The sequence below is a fragment of the Schistocerca serialis genome, chromosome 2, assembly GCF_023864345.2.
Source record: "Schistocerca serialis cubense isolate TAMUIC-IGC-003099 chromosome 2, iqSchSeri2.2, whole genome shotgun sequence".
Taxonomy (NCBI): domain Eukaryota; kingdom Metazoa; phylum Arthropoda; class Insecta; order Orthoptera; family Acrididae; genus Schistocerca; species Schistocerca serialis.
Genome location: NC_064639.1, coordinates 694,896,807 through 694,916,683, shown reverse-complemented (window position 1 = coordinate 694,916,683; position 19,877 = coordinate 694,896,807). Strand labels below are relative to the sequence as shown.

Genomic DNA, 19,877 nt, shown 5'->3' with positions numbered 1-19,877 from the left:
TAAGGTACTCCAAGCTCACTACCTCCCTTAGTTTCAAGTTAAGGTATGCCACCTGAGATATTTTTTCACATACGTAATTGACATGTTCCTCCCAATAAAGTTTTGCACAGGAGCTTATTGGGTGCAAATCAGTCCAGGGCCTTATCAAGTGTTTCTTTTATTAGTTTATTCAGATCTGAAATGTTCTCATGCATGGTAAGTAGTGTTGTATTGTCAGCATAACACACAACAGGGTGGGCTACGTTTTTAGGTAAATCATTAATAGCTACAATGAAGAAGAAGGGTCCAAGGATAGACCCTTGTGGTACACCTGTGCTGATTTCCATTACTCAAGAATTTACATTTCTGACTGAAACGAATTGTTTCCGGATACTTAAATAAGAATTTATCATAGCTAAAGTGCTCCCTCTCACCCCATAAAACTCTAGTTTCTCCAGTAGTACGTCAACAGGAATGCAATTGAAAGCTTTGCCTAGGTCACAAAATACCAGTGATACCATGTTACTGTTTTCAAAAGCTGTTAAGGTTTGGTCAGTGATTTCCAAGATGGCTCCTGTTTTGTTTTTCTCTTTGCAAAAACCAAACTGATTGCTACATAGGATATTGTGTTTTCCAAAGAAGCTGCTTATTTGTGTGTGTATCAGTGCTTCAAATATCTTTGAGAATATTGGAACAATGCAGACTGTTCTGTAGCTTTGGGGAAGATGTTTGTCCCCTTTTTTAAAAACTGGGACAGCTTTTGATACCTTAAGTGCATCTGGAAAACTCCAAATTCTACATATGTATTAAAAATAAAAGCTAATGGTTTGGCAATTGAGTGTATTGTCTTTTTAATTACGTTATTGATAACCAATAACAGTCCATACTTTTAGAACCAGAAAATTTGGACACAGCTAAAACATCAGCAGGTGTAACAGCCCTCCATTGAAATACCAGGTTAACAGGCAGTGGTGTTCCAACAAGGTCCATTGCAGATGAATTTCTTGCTTTAATACTGTTACTTATTTGTTTAAATGAGTTTAAAAAGTACTGATTTAATTCCTAAGGTTCAAGCAGAGCTGTTTCTGTGCGTTTTGGTGTATTCTCTTGTTTTATTATTTTCCATGCTGCCTTGCATTTGTTGGGAACCCTTTCTATACAGTTTTCCACTGCTTGCTTTTTTTGCCAGAAGAAGTTTAGTTCTGTAGTATTTTTTGGATTTCAGATATGACCTACAAATGTTCACACTCTGTTCTGCTCCTTGGTTAGCGGCTTGCCTATGCATCTGGTACAGCATATGCATGTTTTCTGCTAGCTCTTCTGTAAACCAATTCTAACTTTTCTTTTTCATTTCACTTGGATATCTAATGTTTTTTTACTGAAGCGCAAGAATACCATAAATCTGTGTACTTTTTAAAGAAGTTATCAAAGGTAATTTCAGCTTTCCTTTCTCCAGATTGACAATTATATATAAAGTGCCAATCTGCACTTCGTAATCTATCAACAAACATGTTTTCTTCCTTTTGTCCTCATACCATTACTACTTTAGGTTCTTCAGTTTTAACTGGCTGCCTCTTACAGAGTGTAAGGAGTAGTGGCTCATGATGTGCAAGTCCACTTCCTGCAAGTCTGACTGTAAAATCTTCCCTATGGAAATTCACAACAATATTGTCTATGCAGGCATTCTTACATGTGGCACAGTTATTTGTACAGTAGAGGTCTAATGATCTTAGCATAAACAAAAATGTCCTAGCAACTGGTCTCTGTGAATTAAGTAAGTATTAGTGTCAGTGGTGTTGATAAACAGCCGAAATTTTTAAAACTGAACAAATCTCCAGTGCTTGATGGAATCTCTTTCAGATTCTATACTAAATTTATGGCTGTGCTAACCCCTCTTCTAACTATAATCTATCAGAGATCCCTTGAACAAAAAATCATGCCCAGTTGTTGGAAGAAGGTGCAGGTCAGCTGGCTAAAGGGTAGTAGAAATGATCCGCAAAACTACTGTCCAATATCCTTGACACTAATTTGTTGTAGGAATCTTAGAACATATTATAAAGGGGTATCTTGAACAGAATGACCTCCTCAATGCCAGCTGGGATGGATTCTGAAAACTGATCATGTGAAATCCAACTTGCACTTTTCTCACATGACATACTGAAATCTTGGGTCAAGGCAGACAGGTAGATGCTGTATTTCACAAGTTCTGAAAAGCATTTGACTTAGTACTACACCTATGCTTATTGTTAAAAGTATGATCATATGGGGCATCAAGCAAAGTTTGTGACTGGCTTGAGGACTTTTGGTAGAGAGGATGCAAGCTGTCTTGCATGGACAGTCATTGTCAGATGCAGAATTAACTCGGGGTGTGCCCCAGAGAAGTGCGTTTGGACCCTTGCTGTTCATATTTTGTATTAACGACATTGCAGACAATATTAGTAGTGAAACCAGGTTCATGCATATGATGCAGTTACCTGTAATGAATTACTGCTTGCAAGAAGCTGCATAAATATTCAGTCAGATCTTGATAAGATTGCAAAGTGGTACAGAGATTGGCAACTTGCTTTAAATTTTTAGAAATGTAAACTTTGCACTTCACAAAATGAGAAAAATACAGTATAGTTTCCTATGATTATAATATCAATGAGTCACTGTTGGAATCGACTGACTCACACAAACAGCTGTGTGTAACACTTTGTAGGGATATGAAATCGTGTGATCACATAGGTTCAGTCATGGGTAAAGCAGGTTGAAGAATTTGGTTTATTGGTAGAATACTGGAGAAGTGCAATCAAAAAAGGAGACTGCTTAAAAATCACTTGTGTGACTGGTTTTAGAATATTACTCAAGTGTGTGGAATCTTTACCAGAGAGGACTAACAGGGATGTTGAATACATACAGAGGAGCACAGCACAAATGGTCACAGGTTTGTTTAATCCATGGGAGAGTGTTGCCGAGATACTGAAAGAAATGAACTGGAAGACCCTTAAAGGTAGATGTAAACTATCCCAACAATGTCTGTTAACAATGTTTTAAGAACTGGCTTTAAATGATGACTCTAGGAATATACTACAAGCCCCTACGTATCGTTTGCCTAGGGATAGTGAAGATAAGATTAATATAATTACTACAAGCATAGAGACATTAAAGCCATCATTCTTCCTACACTCCATATGTGAATGGAACAGGAAGAAACCCTAATAACTGGTACAATGGAAGATACTCTCTGCCATGCATCTCATGGTGATTGGCACAGTACAGCTGTAGATGTATATGTAGACATAGCTGTAGAGTCATCAGGTCCATATATGGTCCCCCACTGCATTCTTTCTGGCAGCTTCCTCTTTAATTCTTTTATCTGTTTCAACTCATCAAACTGCTGGATGAAATAAAGTATCTTTCAAGTGAGCTTTGAAAAACTATTTCATGCCTCCGCCCTCTGTTTTCTGTGGTGTGGCCCATTTAAAAATTGACCCTTGATTCTAACCTCCTCTCATTTGGATCAAAACTTTTTGAAAGACTACTCAGACTCATTAAACATCAAATTCTGGCTGTTGAGTCATTCAACCGAGATAATGCTTCTCCATTAAAGAATCTTTTTACAAATTCAATTTTTAAATCATTTAGTTTTTCAGGAAGTAAATTATCTTTGCAGTATTGCATAAAATCCATGGGCTGGAACTTCTGATCCCTAGGGAAACTTCTCATGGGCATATTAGACTAGGTATTGTACCCAGCATTAAAGAATCTTTCTGAGCAATTACTGCACTTAGTTTTGAACATTAATAAATTTTTATTTAGTTTACACATTTTGAGCTGCAACTGGCAATCTGTGCTAATAGATTAGAGAAGATAAACTTCTTTACCAAGACTGCTAATAATAATCTTTGTTCTTGATAACCATTTTTGGCATTCAGTGTTACCATCTTCAGATCTCAGCAGACATCTTATTGGATATTTCTTAAAACAGCAGTAAGAGTACTCTTTCTCATGATTTGGTAGGTACCTAACATACTAAAAGACTGATACATCAACATGTCAGATTTGGTTAAATCAAACTGTACATATAGTTGTTTTAATCTTGATGCCAATGCATCAGTTTTCTAGTCTTTTATGCAATTACCAGTTCATGGGAAAGAGTACTTTTATTGCTGTTTTAAGAAATATGTAAAAACCTGTCTATCAATATCTGAAGCTGGTAATATTGTCTACCATAACCAATTATTGAAAGTTAATGTTATTATTAGCATTCTTCAAAAAGAAGCTTATCTTCTCTAATGTAACAACATTTTGCTTCAAAGTTGACTCTTCATTATCAGTTACAACTTTTTCCACTTTTACTGTTTTATCATTTAAAGTATTAAGATGAACAATAGTTTGGCTATTGACAGTTTCAATTTCACATTTTTGCTTAACGTGTGAGTCATCCTGTTGTCTACCTTATCCACTCTTTTGCTGAACTTTTCTACTTTCTCACATGTAGCCATTACTTGGCCACCTGGTTCACTTCTGACTTCATCAATCTGATTGCTCAGTTTCTTGACTGTTTCACGTGTCATTGTTAAAATTTATGTATTTGTTTCTGAAATTCTGTATTGTATTTGAGCACTTAGTTCCTTTTTTGTTTCTGAAACCTTGACATTGATATTACTAGGTTCACCTAAAATCCTCTTGTCTGACTCTACACTTCTTTCTCTAAATATGAAATCTTGTTTTCTATTTCCCACAGCTCTTTTGAATGTTTATTACCCACCTGGTTAGTTTCTTCAGAAATTCTGCTATTTGTTTCTGAAATCATGTTAATGTTTTTGAGCACTTGTTCTAATACATTTTGAAAATCTGGTAAAGTACTGCTTTCACTCTGATCCAGGCCTGCTTGTTCTAGACCAGTGTTTGTCAAACTTTCTGAGACCAAATATTAGCAACTACTAACACTCTCCCATCCATCATCAACATTAGTACCTAACTAAACTTTATGATGAAAAAGATTTTTCTTTGAACATTTTCATTTTTAAAATGAACAAGGATAAATGATGTTTAGTTTATGTAGGTGTTTATTATACCAATAACTAATGAGACAATTTGTACTGCTTGTTTCTAACAGCATTTTTTATTGTGTGATGAAGCAGTTCTCAATGTATCACAAGCACTATGTGCAGCTCCTTCACAGGAAAGGAAACCAACTACTCATACTGAGGATAAACACTTGCTACAAAACATGCTTTCTCTGCACTACTCCCATCTCTAGTGGCACTTGTTTCACTCGCACCCTGCAGCCCCATTTAAAATCAGCCAAGTTAAAATGTGTGCAATATACTTATGGTTTAAAAATCTCTTGATTTCTGGACTTCTTGCTTATGATCTAACAGAACTTGAAAGACTTCAGACTGCCAGTTCTTTGTGTCTGATCTCTGCCACTAACAATAAAGATAATAATAATAATAATACTGTGTATCCTACAGGAGTGTGGCAGCTGTTGTATAGTTACTGTGTTTTGTGCTGCTGATTACCATTACAACCTCTCTGAGTAATTGTTGTGATGTTGAATTAATTTAGTTATTCCATATAAATCAGTGTAGATTGCTACATGTGGTTTGAAATATGCACACAGGCATCAGTCGCAACCTACCGTGATGGTAATGTGACATAGCAGTTTAAATTCTGAATATTGTTTTTGGGAATGCCACATATATTTTGAGCATGAGTAAATGCATCTTCAATATATGTAGTGTACTTAATCTCAATATGCAGGCAAAAAGTTATTTATTATTAATGGAAATGTTACACTTTGTTTCAATGAATGACAATGTAATGTAACCAGCAACTAACCCAGCGATAATATAGAGCATTAAATGATTTCTTTTCCCAGCAAATTAATCTAATGTTACACAGAAAGAAAGAATGGTACAAACACCTGCGTATTATTAAGATAATTGCAAAGAATTTCTTTGCAATTATCTCTTTAAGCATCGAGTTAACTTTTAATCCTTTCAATTAACTGAAAATATCTTATAGCAGGGGTGAAGCATCATGTTAGACTTGCGGTGTTAAATATCTGAATAAGTTTCATAATAAAAAATATTAACTAACTTTAATATTGAAAACTGACTGTAAAAAATCATTAAAGCGCTTAGAATTATTTTCCTTTGCTAGTGATGCTCGCATACACTGAAATATTTTTAGTACACATAATAGTAGGCCCAGCGCCACCAAAACAATCGAAGCCAGATGGGTAACTGACAGCAATATTATTATTGTCTTTAAATAAATTTTACATGGAAGGAGAGGTATTTTTGAAAGGAAACATAAAATACCTTCAGAACAAACATGGCTCTTTTGTATATAGATTACACTTGAAGTTTCATGGTTTCATTGATTGATTGATTGATATGTTTATTCATCCATATAACAATACAAATTGTATGGACATCATCAATTGTATCTTATGAATTAAAACATACATAGGTTCTTACAATGTTTCCAATTCAATTCTTACAATTTTTCAGGTCATTTCTTACAATATTTATAATTATGCCATATGCTGTCACTCTATAGAGGCCTATGTTGTATTTGTGTGTACTAAATAGCTATCTACAATTATTCTAAATATTCATTTACCTTGTCACAACTTATGCTTAATAAATAAGTCTTTAGCTTTTGGCTAAAGATATGAAGTTCATTTATACCTAGTATTTACTGTGGCAGTCTGTTGTACAGTTTTAGGCCATTATATAGCATACTGTTCTGTGTTTTGGACTTGTTTCTCCTGTTTAGGTATAAGTAGTAGCTGGATCTAGTTTCCTGGTCATGTATTGAGTTGTTTATAGGATGTAGATGAATAGCTTTCCTTACTTACATTACAGTATGGAAAAATGATTCACATGGGACATTCAGAATTTCTAGTTTTTTGAATAAATCAATCTAATGGGCCATATTGTTGCTATTTGTCATTATCCGTACAGCTATTTTCTGTACCTTGAAGACAGACTGAATATTCCCATCACTTGTTCACCCAAACAAGATTCCATAACTGAGAATTGAGTGTATGTATCCAAAACATGTTATTTTGAGGCATGAAATATTGCACACTGGTGCAAGTATTTGTAGAACATAACATGCTGTGGATAGTCTCTTTGTTAAATCTTTTACACGTTCTATCCATTTTAACTGCCAATCTACCTTCAACCCCATAAATTTGGTATCCATTAAACATTCTATTACATCATCATTAATTGTTAATTTATCATCATTGTGTCTTTTATTCAACCAGAATTATACACAATTAGTTTTATTTACGTTTAAAGTTACTTTATTTTTCAGTGACCACTTGAGAACATCTTTGAGGGCTTCATTAGCCTTCTCTGTCAACTGTGTTGGAGTTTTGACTCTAAGCACTATGTTGCTGTCATCAGAAAATAGTATTTTTTCCCCACATCTGATACTCTGTGGAAAATCATTAATGTAAATAAGAAAAAGGATTGGAACTAATATACTACCTTGTGGGACACCTATATAAATATTTTTTGGATCTGATAAGTCTTACTAGAAATCCTTCTGAAGTATATGAAATCTTAAAATGCTGCACCCGGTTTCCTAGGTATGATTTAAGCCACTTCTTAAGAACACCTCCTATTCCTAGTAACTCTAATTTATGTAATAAAATTATGTGGTCCACTGTATCAAATGCCTTTGATAAGACCAAGAAAATTCCAGTGCCTCAAGAATGATCTTTGTAAGCTGTGCAATAGCTGATTTTGTACCTCTTTTGGGTCTGAAACCATGTTGTTCTTTGCAAAGAAGGTTAAACTGATTTAGATACTGTGTTAATCCATTTTTCATTACTTTTTCAATAATTTTGGAAACGGTGGACAGTAAGGAGGTTGGTCTGTAGTTTTCTACATTTTCTGCATCACCATTTTTAAGTATGGGTATTACTTTTGCTTGTTTTAGGTTCTTGGGAAAACAGCCAGATTTGAATGATTCTTTGGTATTTTTGTTAATGGAGCTTTTATGAAATTTGCACATTCTTGAAGGACTCAAGCTGGTATTTCACCTAGACCAGTTGATTTTGTATTTTTTAATTGATGTATAACTTGTGCAACCTTTTTCTCAGTTGCCGGTCAGAGTGCCATTGAGTTTGGTGGATGGTTCTTGTTGAGTAAGACATACATGTCAGGAAAGTTCTGTTGTAATTTCTTAGCAATGCTGTTGAAGTACACATTTACAAAGTTAACTATTTCTTTTGGGAGGTTCATTTGTCTATGTTTGTTCTAAATTTGTGAATTCAAAAGTTTTTGCCCTGTGTGCTGTTTCCCATTTGATAATATTCCAGGCTGCTTTGCTTTTGTTTTCTACCTGCAATAGTATTTTATGGTTTGTGAGTTTTTTAGCATCTACTAGTACCTTTCTATAGATTCTCTTGTAGTTTTTATAAAATTGCAAAAAGGCTGGGTCAGTCTGTCTATTTTTGATTGAAGCAAGATACCTATGAATTTAAGTGGATTTTTTGATACATCTGGTTATCCATATATTTTTCTCTGAAGTTGCAATGGTATGCAAAGTTTTGAGGAATGCTTCCTCAAATTTTAGCTTAAAAATGGACATGAAACACTTATACATTTTGTTCACATTCATTTCCACATGGACTTGCTCTCACCATTCATATTGTATCTGGGATGAAAATTCATGCAGGTTTGACTTTAAGAAGAGCCTTTTGTATACTTTTAATTTAGCGGGCTTTTCTACACAAAAATTTACTTTTAATGTCTGACACAAATGATCTAATAAGCCTAGATCTTGAACATGTATGTAGCGTTTTTTCCTGTCTATGTCTGTTGCTACACGGTCTATCAATGTAGAAGATTGTTTAGTTATTCTAGTGGGACAGCTTACAAATGAAGTCATGCCATAACTGTAGAAAACAATTAAATAGGCATGACTGACATCATCTGACTTCATTTCATTGATAGTGAGATCCCCACAGACGATTATGCTTGTTTTTGAGCAAGATACCTTAGTTAGTGTCTGATTTAGTTTTGAGAAAAAAATATCCACATCAGCACTCAGTGATTGGTACACACAAATTACCATTAATTTTTTGACATGTTGTGTTTTGTTACTTTAGTAGCTGAGAGTTCAAATTGTTTACCAACACTTAATGCGGTAAGGTCATTTCTTTGTTTAAATGAAATACCTTTATTCTCATAAATACACAAACCCCCACCTTTCATGGAGAGTCTACTGTAGAAACAAGCAACTTCATATGAGGCTAAGGCTAAATATGAGATTTCAATCCCTTTGCAGCAGTGTTCTGTAAGACACACAACTTAACTGTATAATGTTTGTAGATTTGCTTCTATTTGCTGAAGATTGCTTTTTATGGATTTATATTCTGGTGAAGTACTGTTAAACATTTAGTTGTACTTATCATGGTTGCCTCCTCCTCTTTGTGCTTGATGTTAAAAATCTTTGTGATGGTTGGAGGCAGTGTTTTCCTCCTGCTTGCTACACTGTGCATTTCACTTGCTGTTCTTTCCTTTTCTTCTGGTGGAGTTGCTGCTGAGTCATCTATTGCTGTTGTTGTTGGTTGTGTAGATGTTAATGTTGTGACCATTTCCTTTGCCTGTGTAGACATTGGTCCTAGGTCTTTTATTGCTACTGTTGCTGGTATTGTTAAAAAAATGCTTTCCTGTTGACACTTACTTCCATATCTGATCCTTCTCTATGTTAAGCACTACTACAGCTGGATTCATTATGCAGGCAGGGATCTCCATGTCATTGATAGCCTTGCTTGTGCAAGATACTTTGCAGTCCTCTTTTGCTGTTGGCAGTGCAATTCTCTCATATTTATCACTTATGGAGAAAACACTTGTCACAAACATTTTTATCCTCTGGCAGATTAAAGATTTGACCCACTTATTTAGATGCATTCTGTGTCTCATAAAGTGCTTTCTTTCCAGGTCATTTAGGGTGAGAAAAACAGCATTTAAAAGTGGATTGACACACCTTTTTATAGGCCCTGTTTGCTTTGAGGATCTCCTTGTTTACACACGACAATTCAGTAAGGTAATGCCTATATGGTGTGCCTAGCACAATTATTTTCTGATCCCCAAATGTACAGAGTGTCTCTCTTAGTACTCTTGTTGCTACTTTCAGTTTATTTCTATGTACATCATTTGCATTGCCTACTATTGTGGTACACTGGTTTTGCAACACACAATTACTGTTTTTATGGTCCTTCTGTATTTCCTGTAATCCTGCTCCAGGTTTCACCACACTTGTAGCATTGAGGTCTTGTGGGTAACAAAGAATTTCTGCTATTCCTCTGCCGTGGCTGTCAGAAAGCAACACTATACTAACAGTTTTTGGTAACCCTTTGTTTACATTGTTACCCTGCTTGTTTACCTTCATTTCATGACAGTTGGTTCCTGTAGCTGTACTTCGACATACTTGAAACTTATTGAAATACAGTATCTTTTAATGGAAAACATATACAATATTTGTCACAAGATATTATCAGAATTGACAAAATGACTTATAATATTACAGATATTACTTTCTTATTCTGCATTACCTTCATATCGGTTGAATAAATCATGTCATACATTAAACAGGCTTCCAGGTGATGCCACAGCTGTTAATAACAAAATAATTTTTCATCTACTGTGGGAACTACCTACAACTTGGACAAGGCATTTTCATGGGGTATTTCAGCATATGTGATGTATAAGTCACAGTTTTACTGTCTTAGAGGCATGGTAAAACTACAAAGTATGTGTGTAGTTTGTGGACTATTCCAGGAAGATGTTCATACATTCATTTCACAAGCTGTATCCTCCACCACATAATGTCACTGTTATCATTAGCATCTGATAAAGGAAATGTAATTATTGGTAACATATGTAATCAGTATTACAGTCTTATGAAAACGTAATAGTAGCAATAATCATTCAAAAATAATTCAGTTTTGTGACTTACACACAACTGAACCCTTCTGATTAAAAAGTTACAGTTTACCCCTTGGAGGTATTTCCCCCATGTTGGCAACCACTGTTCCAGAGCCACATGATCTAGCCCTGATTAGTCTAATGCTACCGTTTCTATGGTTGATTAAACTAATTCTGTCTTGCATACAGCCTCTGGTTTTTTTTTTTTTTTTTTTTTTTTTTTCAGTGGTCTATTAGTCATGTTGAAATATGTGACTAACATCATTAGCAGAAAAAGTGTGACATAAATGTATAAAGCTGTTAGCAGTATCTTCCACACTTTCACATAGCAAAACACAAAATTCAAATGTAAATGAACTGTAGGAATGTTCTTATCTAGTGCCACATATAAACAGAAGTCCAGAATTCAGGCTTCCACTTATGCAACCTGCTTTCAAAGTTACCGTCAGTTCTGATAACATTTAATATTGCTCTGGTTCACATGAAAACTACCTAAAATACTCTGCAATAGACAATTCAATGCATTATATAGGGCACAACTGAATCCTGCAGCATGGCACTGGTAAAAAGGGCTCTTGGAAATCTCATCTGGAATCAGTGTCACATCCGCATTACACTGGGTCAGCACCACAAACTCTGACTTTGTGAGAAAACTAAGTACTTCAAAATTACTTACCTTAGTTTATGATGTTTTTGCCAGGGCTGAAACTGCATAGTTGTCTGCTCGAGAATCATGTACTCTTGTGTGCAATTTTGTGATAATGGATTCAATGTTGTTATAAATAAAACACTGTCTGTATAATTCAGTTGAAGAGTTCCATTTAGTACACCAGTAGAGTCGGTCTAACTCAGTGTAATAAAACATCTTACAATAAGTGCCCTAACTGCATAATACCTGACATAGGTGAGCACTACAAAAGAACATCTGCTTTCTTTGACATACAGAAACCTTCTTGATGGATTTACTCAAAAATCAAATAAGCAATTACATTTTAACCTATTTATGTAGGCGATAATTATCAGACAATGTGTATGACAAAACTTAAACAAATATTGGTGATTTTAATGTACTAATTCTATATGTGTGTAGTCATCATTAATTGTGGAAATACAATTTATAGTTCTTGCATTTAGCAACACAGATAACAGTAACACAGTAATGTTTTGAAATTCTGTTACTTGCTACAATATAATTAGGACAATGATCTAGGCTGAAGCAATAAATTAAAATTTGCGCTAGCCCCAGGATTCAAACATGGGCTCCTGCTTACTAGGTGGATGAGCTAAGTGCTGCGTCACATTGCAGCTACCACAGCTGCATGGATTACCCTAGTACATCTCCCTCCCTGATACAAATTGCAGTTAATGCAATTTAATTATTTCACATTTTGAATAACGATTCTGCTCAGCAGGATTGGCAAGGTGTAAAGTGTATTTCAGGTAATGATTCTTGTAAGCTTCCTGATTAGTTATAATTTCTCGAGGTAATTACTTTTTGTAAATAAGCAAATTTTCAAGTTATCTGTTTTGCATGATTAAGTTTCATTAATATCCTATATCACTTCACACGGCCTTCCAGTCCTCTACAAATATAATAATTATGAAACAAAAATGAATGTTATTCATATTTAAACTGCTTCACAGTCTATTTGTTTTGAAAATTTGCATATTGCAAATATGGTTGTAATCATGACTCATTAACAATCTTTTCATTGCTAATTGCTAGAATATAAGCTGAATATTATGAAATTGTGTTGGTATAAGTCACACAGATAGTGTTGTCAAGTTTGTTATTCGAAATATGAGTTTTGTGTGCTGACAACAGAGTGTGGAAAATACTGGTGAAGAACCTGATCCACAGTAAGAGGTAATGCACTATTCAATACCTGACTGGGATCCTTACTGAAATGATCAGTTCTCCACCTAAAACATTATAGTCTATGGATCACAGTTTAAATTTTTGTGAAAGCAATCTGTGGCCTGCTCACATGGAGCAAAACTTTTCTTGCGTGCTTTTGTACACTGTTAAATTTTCTAGAACAATAGCTATTATACAAATCGATTAGCATATGTGATGTCTTTTATTTTTCTCACAATACTGCTATCTTTACCTTATTGTTACAGGAACCTGTATTGCAAGTCACCGAGAAAACTCTGTGCTGCTGCTGTTGCCGTTCTGGCCCTTTGACATTAGTTGCTAACATTCCAGCTAGAGGATTTGTCTCTGGTCAAGAGATACCTATTACCGTAGAGGTTGATAATGCAACTGAGGAAACAATAAGTGCTGTTACATGCTCCCTGAAGAAGGTATTGTACAGTAACAGTTCGTTTCCAATAAACTAATTTCAGTCTTGAAAAAAATTTAATGTGAGTGGAAGAATATTGCTCACAATTTTTTGTAAAATAATCAAAGAATGAAAGAAATCTAGCATATTGAAAATTATATGACAAGGGTGTCTATCATCAATAAATGTAAATTTGTTGTGTGTAGAAAGATCCTCTACATTTCCTCAGGATTTTTTTAGTACAAAATTTTTCCCTCAGAGTAAGTAAAGGAACATAGAAACTTACAATAACATTGAAAATATCCCATTACAATGATTTCTGTACTAATAAACAGGAACAACAGAAGCTGAAAATACATGGAAGTTGAGTGAAAAGTGCAACAAAATAATGTAGACAAATTTATATTTCAGAATTGGCAGTCTTTTTGCTGTAAATTTATGTAAATAGGAGCAGGAATGTGAATGTGTTAAGAATTGTGATGACTTCTGTTACTGCCATTTGATTTCAATATATACCTGTTGCTTCTAACTTGTTTCTCTAAACTCCAGATTCCAAATGAGTAGCTTGTCTATTCCATTATTTGCTGTTCCTCTTTCACGTGTATATCCTGTAAACATTGTTCATAATTTCTCGAAAATTGATATTTATTATCTTTTGGTTATTTTGATTATATATGTTTTATAGAAGATGGGCAACTGTCAGCCTCTTAGTCAACTTGATTTCATCTGTCATTTGTAAACCTTAAGGATTCATTATCATTGTCATTCCATTTCCATTTTACATACAAACCCTAAATGACTCACAATTTCAAAGAAAATACTCACTTTTGTTGCCTTAACAACACTACTTGCTGCTCTCTTTCTACTGTAGTAAGAGCCACTTGGCATCACAGTTCCAGTGGTCAAATGTGATCCCTAAAATGTTATATCTGAGAATGTCACATTGTTAAAAAGAAAATATATAGTAGTTTCTCTGCAAAGGAAATTAGAAGCAATAAAAAAATTGATAGTGGTATGAAACTGATTAGTATCTTCATACATACTATTTAGATCATTGTCAAGCGTAGCATGGGGTACTTCCTATTGTACAACATATTAGAGTTCCTTTTGATTCAGTTCACTTCCAGAATATGAGAAGAATGACGGCTTACATTTCTCTGTGTGCACTGTAATTAGTTGGATCTTGACTATGCAATCCCTATGGGAGTGATATACAAACAGGCTACACGATATTCCCAGATTCCTCAGTTAATACTGGTTCTTAAAACATGTCACGTACTAGGGTAGCTGACACCTATCTTCAAGCATCTGCCAACTGAGACTACTCAGCATTTCCGTGATGTTCTTTGATGAATCAAACAAACCTGAGATTATTGTTGCTGCCTTCTTTGTAAGCAAGCTGTATACCCCATTGGTCCTATTTCATATGGATCTCACATACTTGAGCAATATTCTAGGATGGGTCACACAATGGTTTTGTAAGTACTCTCTTTTGTAGACTGATTGCATTTTCCCAGAATTGTAACTATGAATCAAAGTCTACCACCTGCTTTACCCATTATCAAGTGTATTGACCAAGTAATATACAAAATCGATCCAAGTAACACAAACAAGACTTTATTCATAAACCTCTGAACAAAAACAGAAGTAAGCCTCTTGTGACTCCACATGTAACAAGACAAATGACATAAGTGATACACAGAACAACAGAGTGGGAGAAACTAAAAGAACATAGTGAGAGTGAATTACCATTGCTCCACATGTATTTAGCTGCAAGTCACCATGAGACACCATGGCAGACACTGTACCATGTGCACGCTTCCTACAGGTGGCCTCTAGTGGCTGGTCCATGCTGATACAGTTGGTGGTTGATCGAAGTACACCCTCACAGTGACACTACCCTCAGCGCACTCAATAGCAGAATACAGAACACCTGCCTTGGCAACAGAGGAGATACTGGTGGCCTGGTGAGAGAGGCATCCATCAGATCCAGAGTGGCAGCAGCTGCTGATGATGGTGGGGCTGGGACGACGTGCTGGTCAGCATCAGAACATAGGACCAGAACACATGGTTATGCACACACACCTGAGGGCAGTGGGCCCATTTGGCAACCGATAACAGTACCAGAGAGGAGGGTGCCATCACCATCTCTGTGTTGTCATCAGCAGACAGGTCCCAGTGCAGAGTAGATGGACCTGGACCCACTGGCAACAGTGACTGAGGCAGTGATGGTAAGGGGGCTGGTGGAGGCAGCCTGACCAGTACAGCAGGCTGTGGTAATGGATCTGAGGCCAGAGACGGACCAGCACTCAGTGCTAGGAAGCTGGAATCCCAGGGCACCACACATGGAGGAGGCAACCATGGGACAGGGGTGCCTTCACAGCAGGTGATGACAGGGTCGGGGTTGAGGGTGGTGGGGTGGGCAGTGGTGACAGGAGCCGCATCTGTGAATTGGTAGATTTCATCAGTGAGTTGGAGCGCAACTGATCAAAGTGGCATACCACCAACCCATTGGCCATATGGACATCACAAAGATGGTGCCCCAGCTTCAGGCAACAGGGGCCGGTATCCACTTGGGTTGGTGATCAAACCCTTGCACTCACACCAGCGATCCCAGCATGAAGTGGCTGGTGAGCCCAACTGTGGCACTTGTAGTACAGGGTGCAAGAGATGGAGGAGTGTGCGTGGCTGCCGACCCTGAAGTAACGTAACTGTCAGGCTCCATTCCTCCATAGGTGTGAAGCAATAGGTTCTCAGAAAAAGGAGGAGGGTGTTGTCTGGTGAAGAATCCACTACAAAGTTTTTTGTTTGGGGCTTGAATGTATGCAGTAGTCATTCTGCTTTACCATTTGATTGAGGTTCAAATGGCAGAGCTATAACATGACAAATGCTGTCAATTGGAAGATGTGAAATGTGAATTGGGACCTGTTATCAGAAACTAAAGTACAAGGCAACCCCTTGATAGAAAAAAACTCTAAAATGTGTATGAATTGTGACTTAAGCCAACATCAATGTACACTCAAGAATGTAAGGAAAAGGGGACAATACACCCACAACCAAGAGACAATAGGAATTCAAGAAGGGACCTGCAACATCTACATGAAAGCATTCCCATGGCTGGCATGGAGCAGGCAAGGGGACAGAGGTGCTCTGGGAGCTGCATGTTGTCAAGCACACAGCTCGCAAGCCATGACAAAATGTACAATTTCTCCATCAGTCTCTGGCCAAGAAACATGTCTCCTTGCTAATAGTTTAGTGTGCAAAACTCCCCAATGGCCCTGGTGGAGGAGTCGTAGAACCTCATGCGATAACGTGATGGGAATGACTACTCGGGGAGAGAGGTGTTCTGTGAACAACAGCAAAACACCGTCAAATACAGAGAGGTGATGCTGTAAGGAAAGTTGTTGTCAGGGGTCTGAAGCCTGTTCTGGCAGTTTATCTGGCGAGCCTTGTTGAACAAACTGAACCACCTGCTGGAGAATCGGATTGGTGAAATGGCAGCTGGTATGCATGAGTTTATAACTGGGACTCCCTTGACTGTATTCTACATTTCAATATCAAGTGTGAAGCAAAAGCAGTTCTTCATCATCAAACTTGGGATTAGGACCCACAGGAAGGTGGGACAAGGCGTTCACAAGGCATGTTTAGAATAGGTCAAAAATGGATTTGTAATTGTAGAAATACAAGAACAGTGCCCAGCATTGCAGGTGTTGTTCTGCTTTGTTAAGCAAGGAAGTGTGAGGGTTAAACAAGGAAACCAAGTGATTATGGTCAGTTATAAGGTGAAACTTGGAGCCATATGAAAAAACATGAAATTTCTAGAGTGCATTGAATATGGCAAGAGCCTTTTTTTTTTAGAGTAATGCTTCTGGGGCAGAGTGAGAGATTTAGAGGCAAAAGCAACAGGTTGCTCAAAGCTGTCAGCATGTTGGAGCATGTTGGTGTGCTAGGACCATGCAGAAACCATACTGTAGGTGCCAGTTGCCGAAACAATGTGCTGGAACATAGAGAAGTAGCTAAACAAGGAGTTTGGATTGCAGCAAAGCATGTTTGCAATCTGGGCTCCAGCAAAAAGGTACATTCTTGTGTAACAAGGTGTGCAACTGGTGGACCAATGTAGCTGCCCCAAGCAGGAATTTATGGTAGTAGGCTGTCTTCTCTAGGAAGGCCTGCGGCTCCTTCGTGGCATAAACGTAATAGAGGAGATTTGGTCTGGCAGAGGCCAAACCCAATCCCACAAGACCTTGAATCCCAAATAAACAATAGAAGGCTGAAACAACTGAGATTTCATCAGGTTATGCTGTAAGCCAGACTGTAAGACAGAAAACAAAGTGTACAAATTTTTCAAATGATTGGTCATGGTGGAGCCTGTGACAACATCATCAAGATAATTAACGCATAGTCAGTTGCTCTAAAAACCATTGGAAAATAGCAGGGGCCCTAGCCACACCAAAAGGAAGGCACAAATATTGATCGAGACCAAAAGGTGTACTCAAAACCAGAATTTACCAAGACTCTTCATTTATGGGAACCTGCAGATATGCATTAGACAAATCAGTTTTAGAAAAGTACTAGTCATCCAAAGTTTTTGCCAACAGTTCCTCTTGATGTGGGAGAGGATATGTATCCATAATCAACTGTACATAGACAGTAATACGAATGTCGCCACAGAGGAAAAGTTTCCCCAATAGTTTCTTAACTTCAGCCATTGGAGATAACCATTCACTAGCAGTAACACGTTGCACCCCCCTACAGATTGAAGTCTGTCTGTTTCTGCTTTCACTTGATCTTTCAGTGACAGGAATAGGACAATGTAATGAATCATCCTCCTCTAACATTAACTTTTTTGTTATAGTGATAAACAATACCGTGTATAATCTCGAATCTAGCGTAGGTTAAAATTATCTCAGCTGTTTCATTAAAAGGATTAATACAATTTTATATATGATGTATTATGTTTCAGGCTAAAATGTAAAAAAAGAAATTAATGTGTTACAGTCAATATGAACTTACAGTTAAAATCACACTTCTTTTAAAAATATTTGAAAGTACAAAGTTTGTGCCATATTTAAAATTCATATTATTAATTGCACAATCTAACACTAATTATTACATTCATTTCTGGATTAATTTATGAAAAAATGATCTCTAATAGCTATGATTCATTTTGTTTTGTATACTCTTTTGCTTTGTAATCTCTTTGAAATAATGTAAATATCGGAGAATGTAAGTAGTGGTGGGCACGCCTCTGATGGAAACACATGCATTTTGCTAAACTTGTTACCAACAATGTAATTATTAGTTTTTTAAAAGTGGAAACTATAAAGTCAGTGTGATTTAGAAGAATGGGATAAAATAAAAAGATATTCCTAGCAACAGGAAACTCTTCATCGGTTATTTTTGTCAGCAAGGACGTAACAAATCGAAATCGCAAGAATGTACTCCTAGACAAGACTTTGAGGTAATCAAGATAAGTAAAAAGCTCTTCTTTTGTAATCTTACTCCTGTCATATTTTTCAAAAATTTGTGGCAGGGAATGTGACTTTAATGGGAGAGTAAGATTACAACACACACGACAAAAATGAAGTGAGGCCGAGCTGTGGATTTCAAGGAAATCCGAAAACAACTCCAAAAACTCCTCACACAGTGCTTCCAGTTGAGAATACTGTACCTGATCAGACACAAGGTGAACTGCATTGGTGATAGAAAATCCAAATGCCTGAAATGGTGCATCCAACCCAAACAAGTTCCAACACCAATTTCAGCAACCATCAAAAATGTAATGGAATGAACCACTGACTTGTGAGAAGCAGATGACATAAATTTTCCCAACAGCACAATCCTCTGTTTGTTATAACTGACCAGTTTCTGTGTGACCAATGTCAAGTTTCTGTGTGACCAGTGTCAATGGCAGCAACCCTAAGCTCACACAGGTTTGAGAATTCGACAACATTACTGCAGCACCTGTGTCAACCTGTAGCCAGAGCAATTGGTGAAAAATACTTATCTCAATAAACAACTCGGGAGAAGTTATAAGTGTTGGAGTCACACAGTGTATGTTTATGTCCATGTCCTGTGCAGTGTTCACTGTATGACACATGGAGGTGATGTAGCCTTTCTTCTGGCAAGCATTACAAGTAACCCAGGGCTTAGGATATGCTGACTGTTCGTCCTGGACAAAACAGAAAGGACAAGAGAAAAACAGAGAATGCAGATGCTGGCATTGTGGTGGTTTTGGCTTCTTGGGCCAGTCTTGGTCTGCTCAGCATTAGGACCTTATTTTGATCGATGCCACTACTGCTTTCTCATGAAAGTTATCGGTTTTCCTAGTCAGCACATCTTGTGCCACTACTACCATGTCACCCCACGCTTTAGTTTGATCACCCACTGCCTGAGAAACTTCAGAAGATTGTGCAATTTGCAAAACTTTTACCAGTGGTGGTTTTTCACAGAGTAAAGCCTTCCTGTGCACTTCCTTGTCCAGAGCTGAACAGATAACTGCATCATGTAAAGTACATTCTGCATAAATCATTATGGGCATGAGTGATGAATTGAAGTTCAGCTGTCCAGGTCCTGTGTGACTGGTTTAAACCAGACCAGTCGTACATCAGTAGAATTCAACTTTTGATACGCTATGACGTGTATTCTTTTCTGATGGTAGTTGGAC

The 19,877-nt window shown here is 36.8% G+C and overlaps 1 protein-coding gene across 1 annotated transcript in view; it reads left to right on the top strand.

Moving 5' to 3' along the window:
* LOC126456338 (arrestin domain-containing protein 3-like) overlaps window positions 1–19,877 on the top strand; it is a 47,551-nt gene that overhangs the window by 11,492 nt on the left and 16,182 nt on the right. The window contains exon 3 of the mRNA XM_050092091.1: window positions 13,050–13,232. Within this exon, the coding sequence (XP_049948048.1) occupies window positions 13,050–13,232 (183 nt within the window). The remainder of the gene's footprint in view (window positions 1–13,049; window positions 13,233–19,877) is intronic.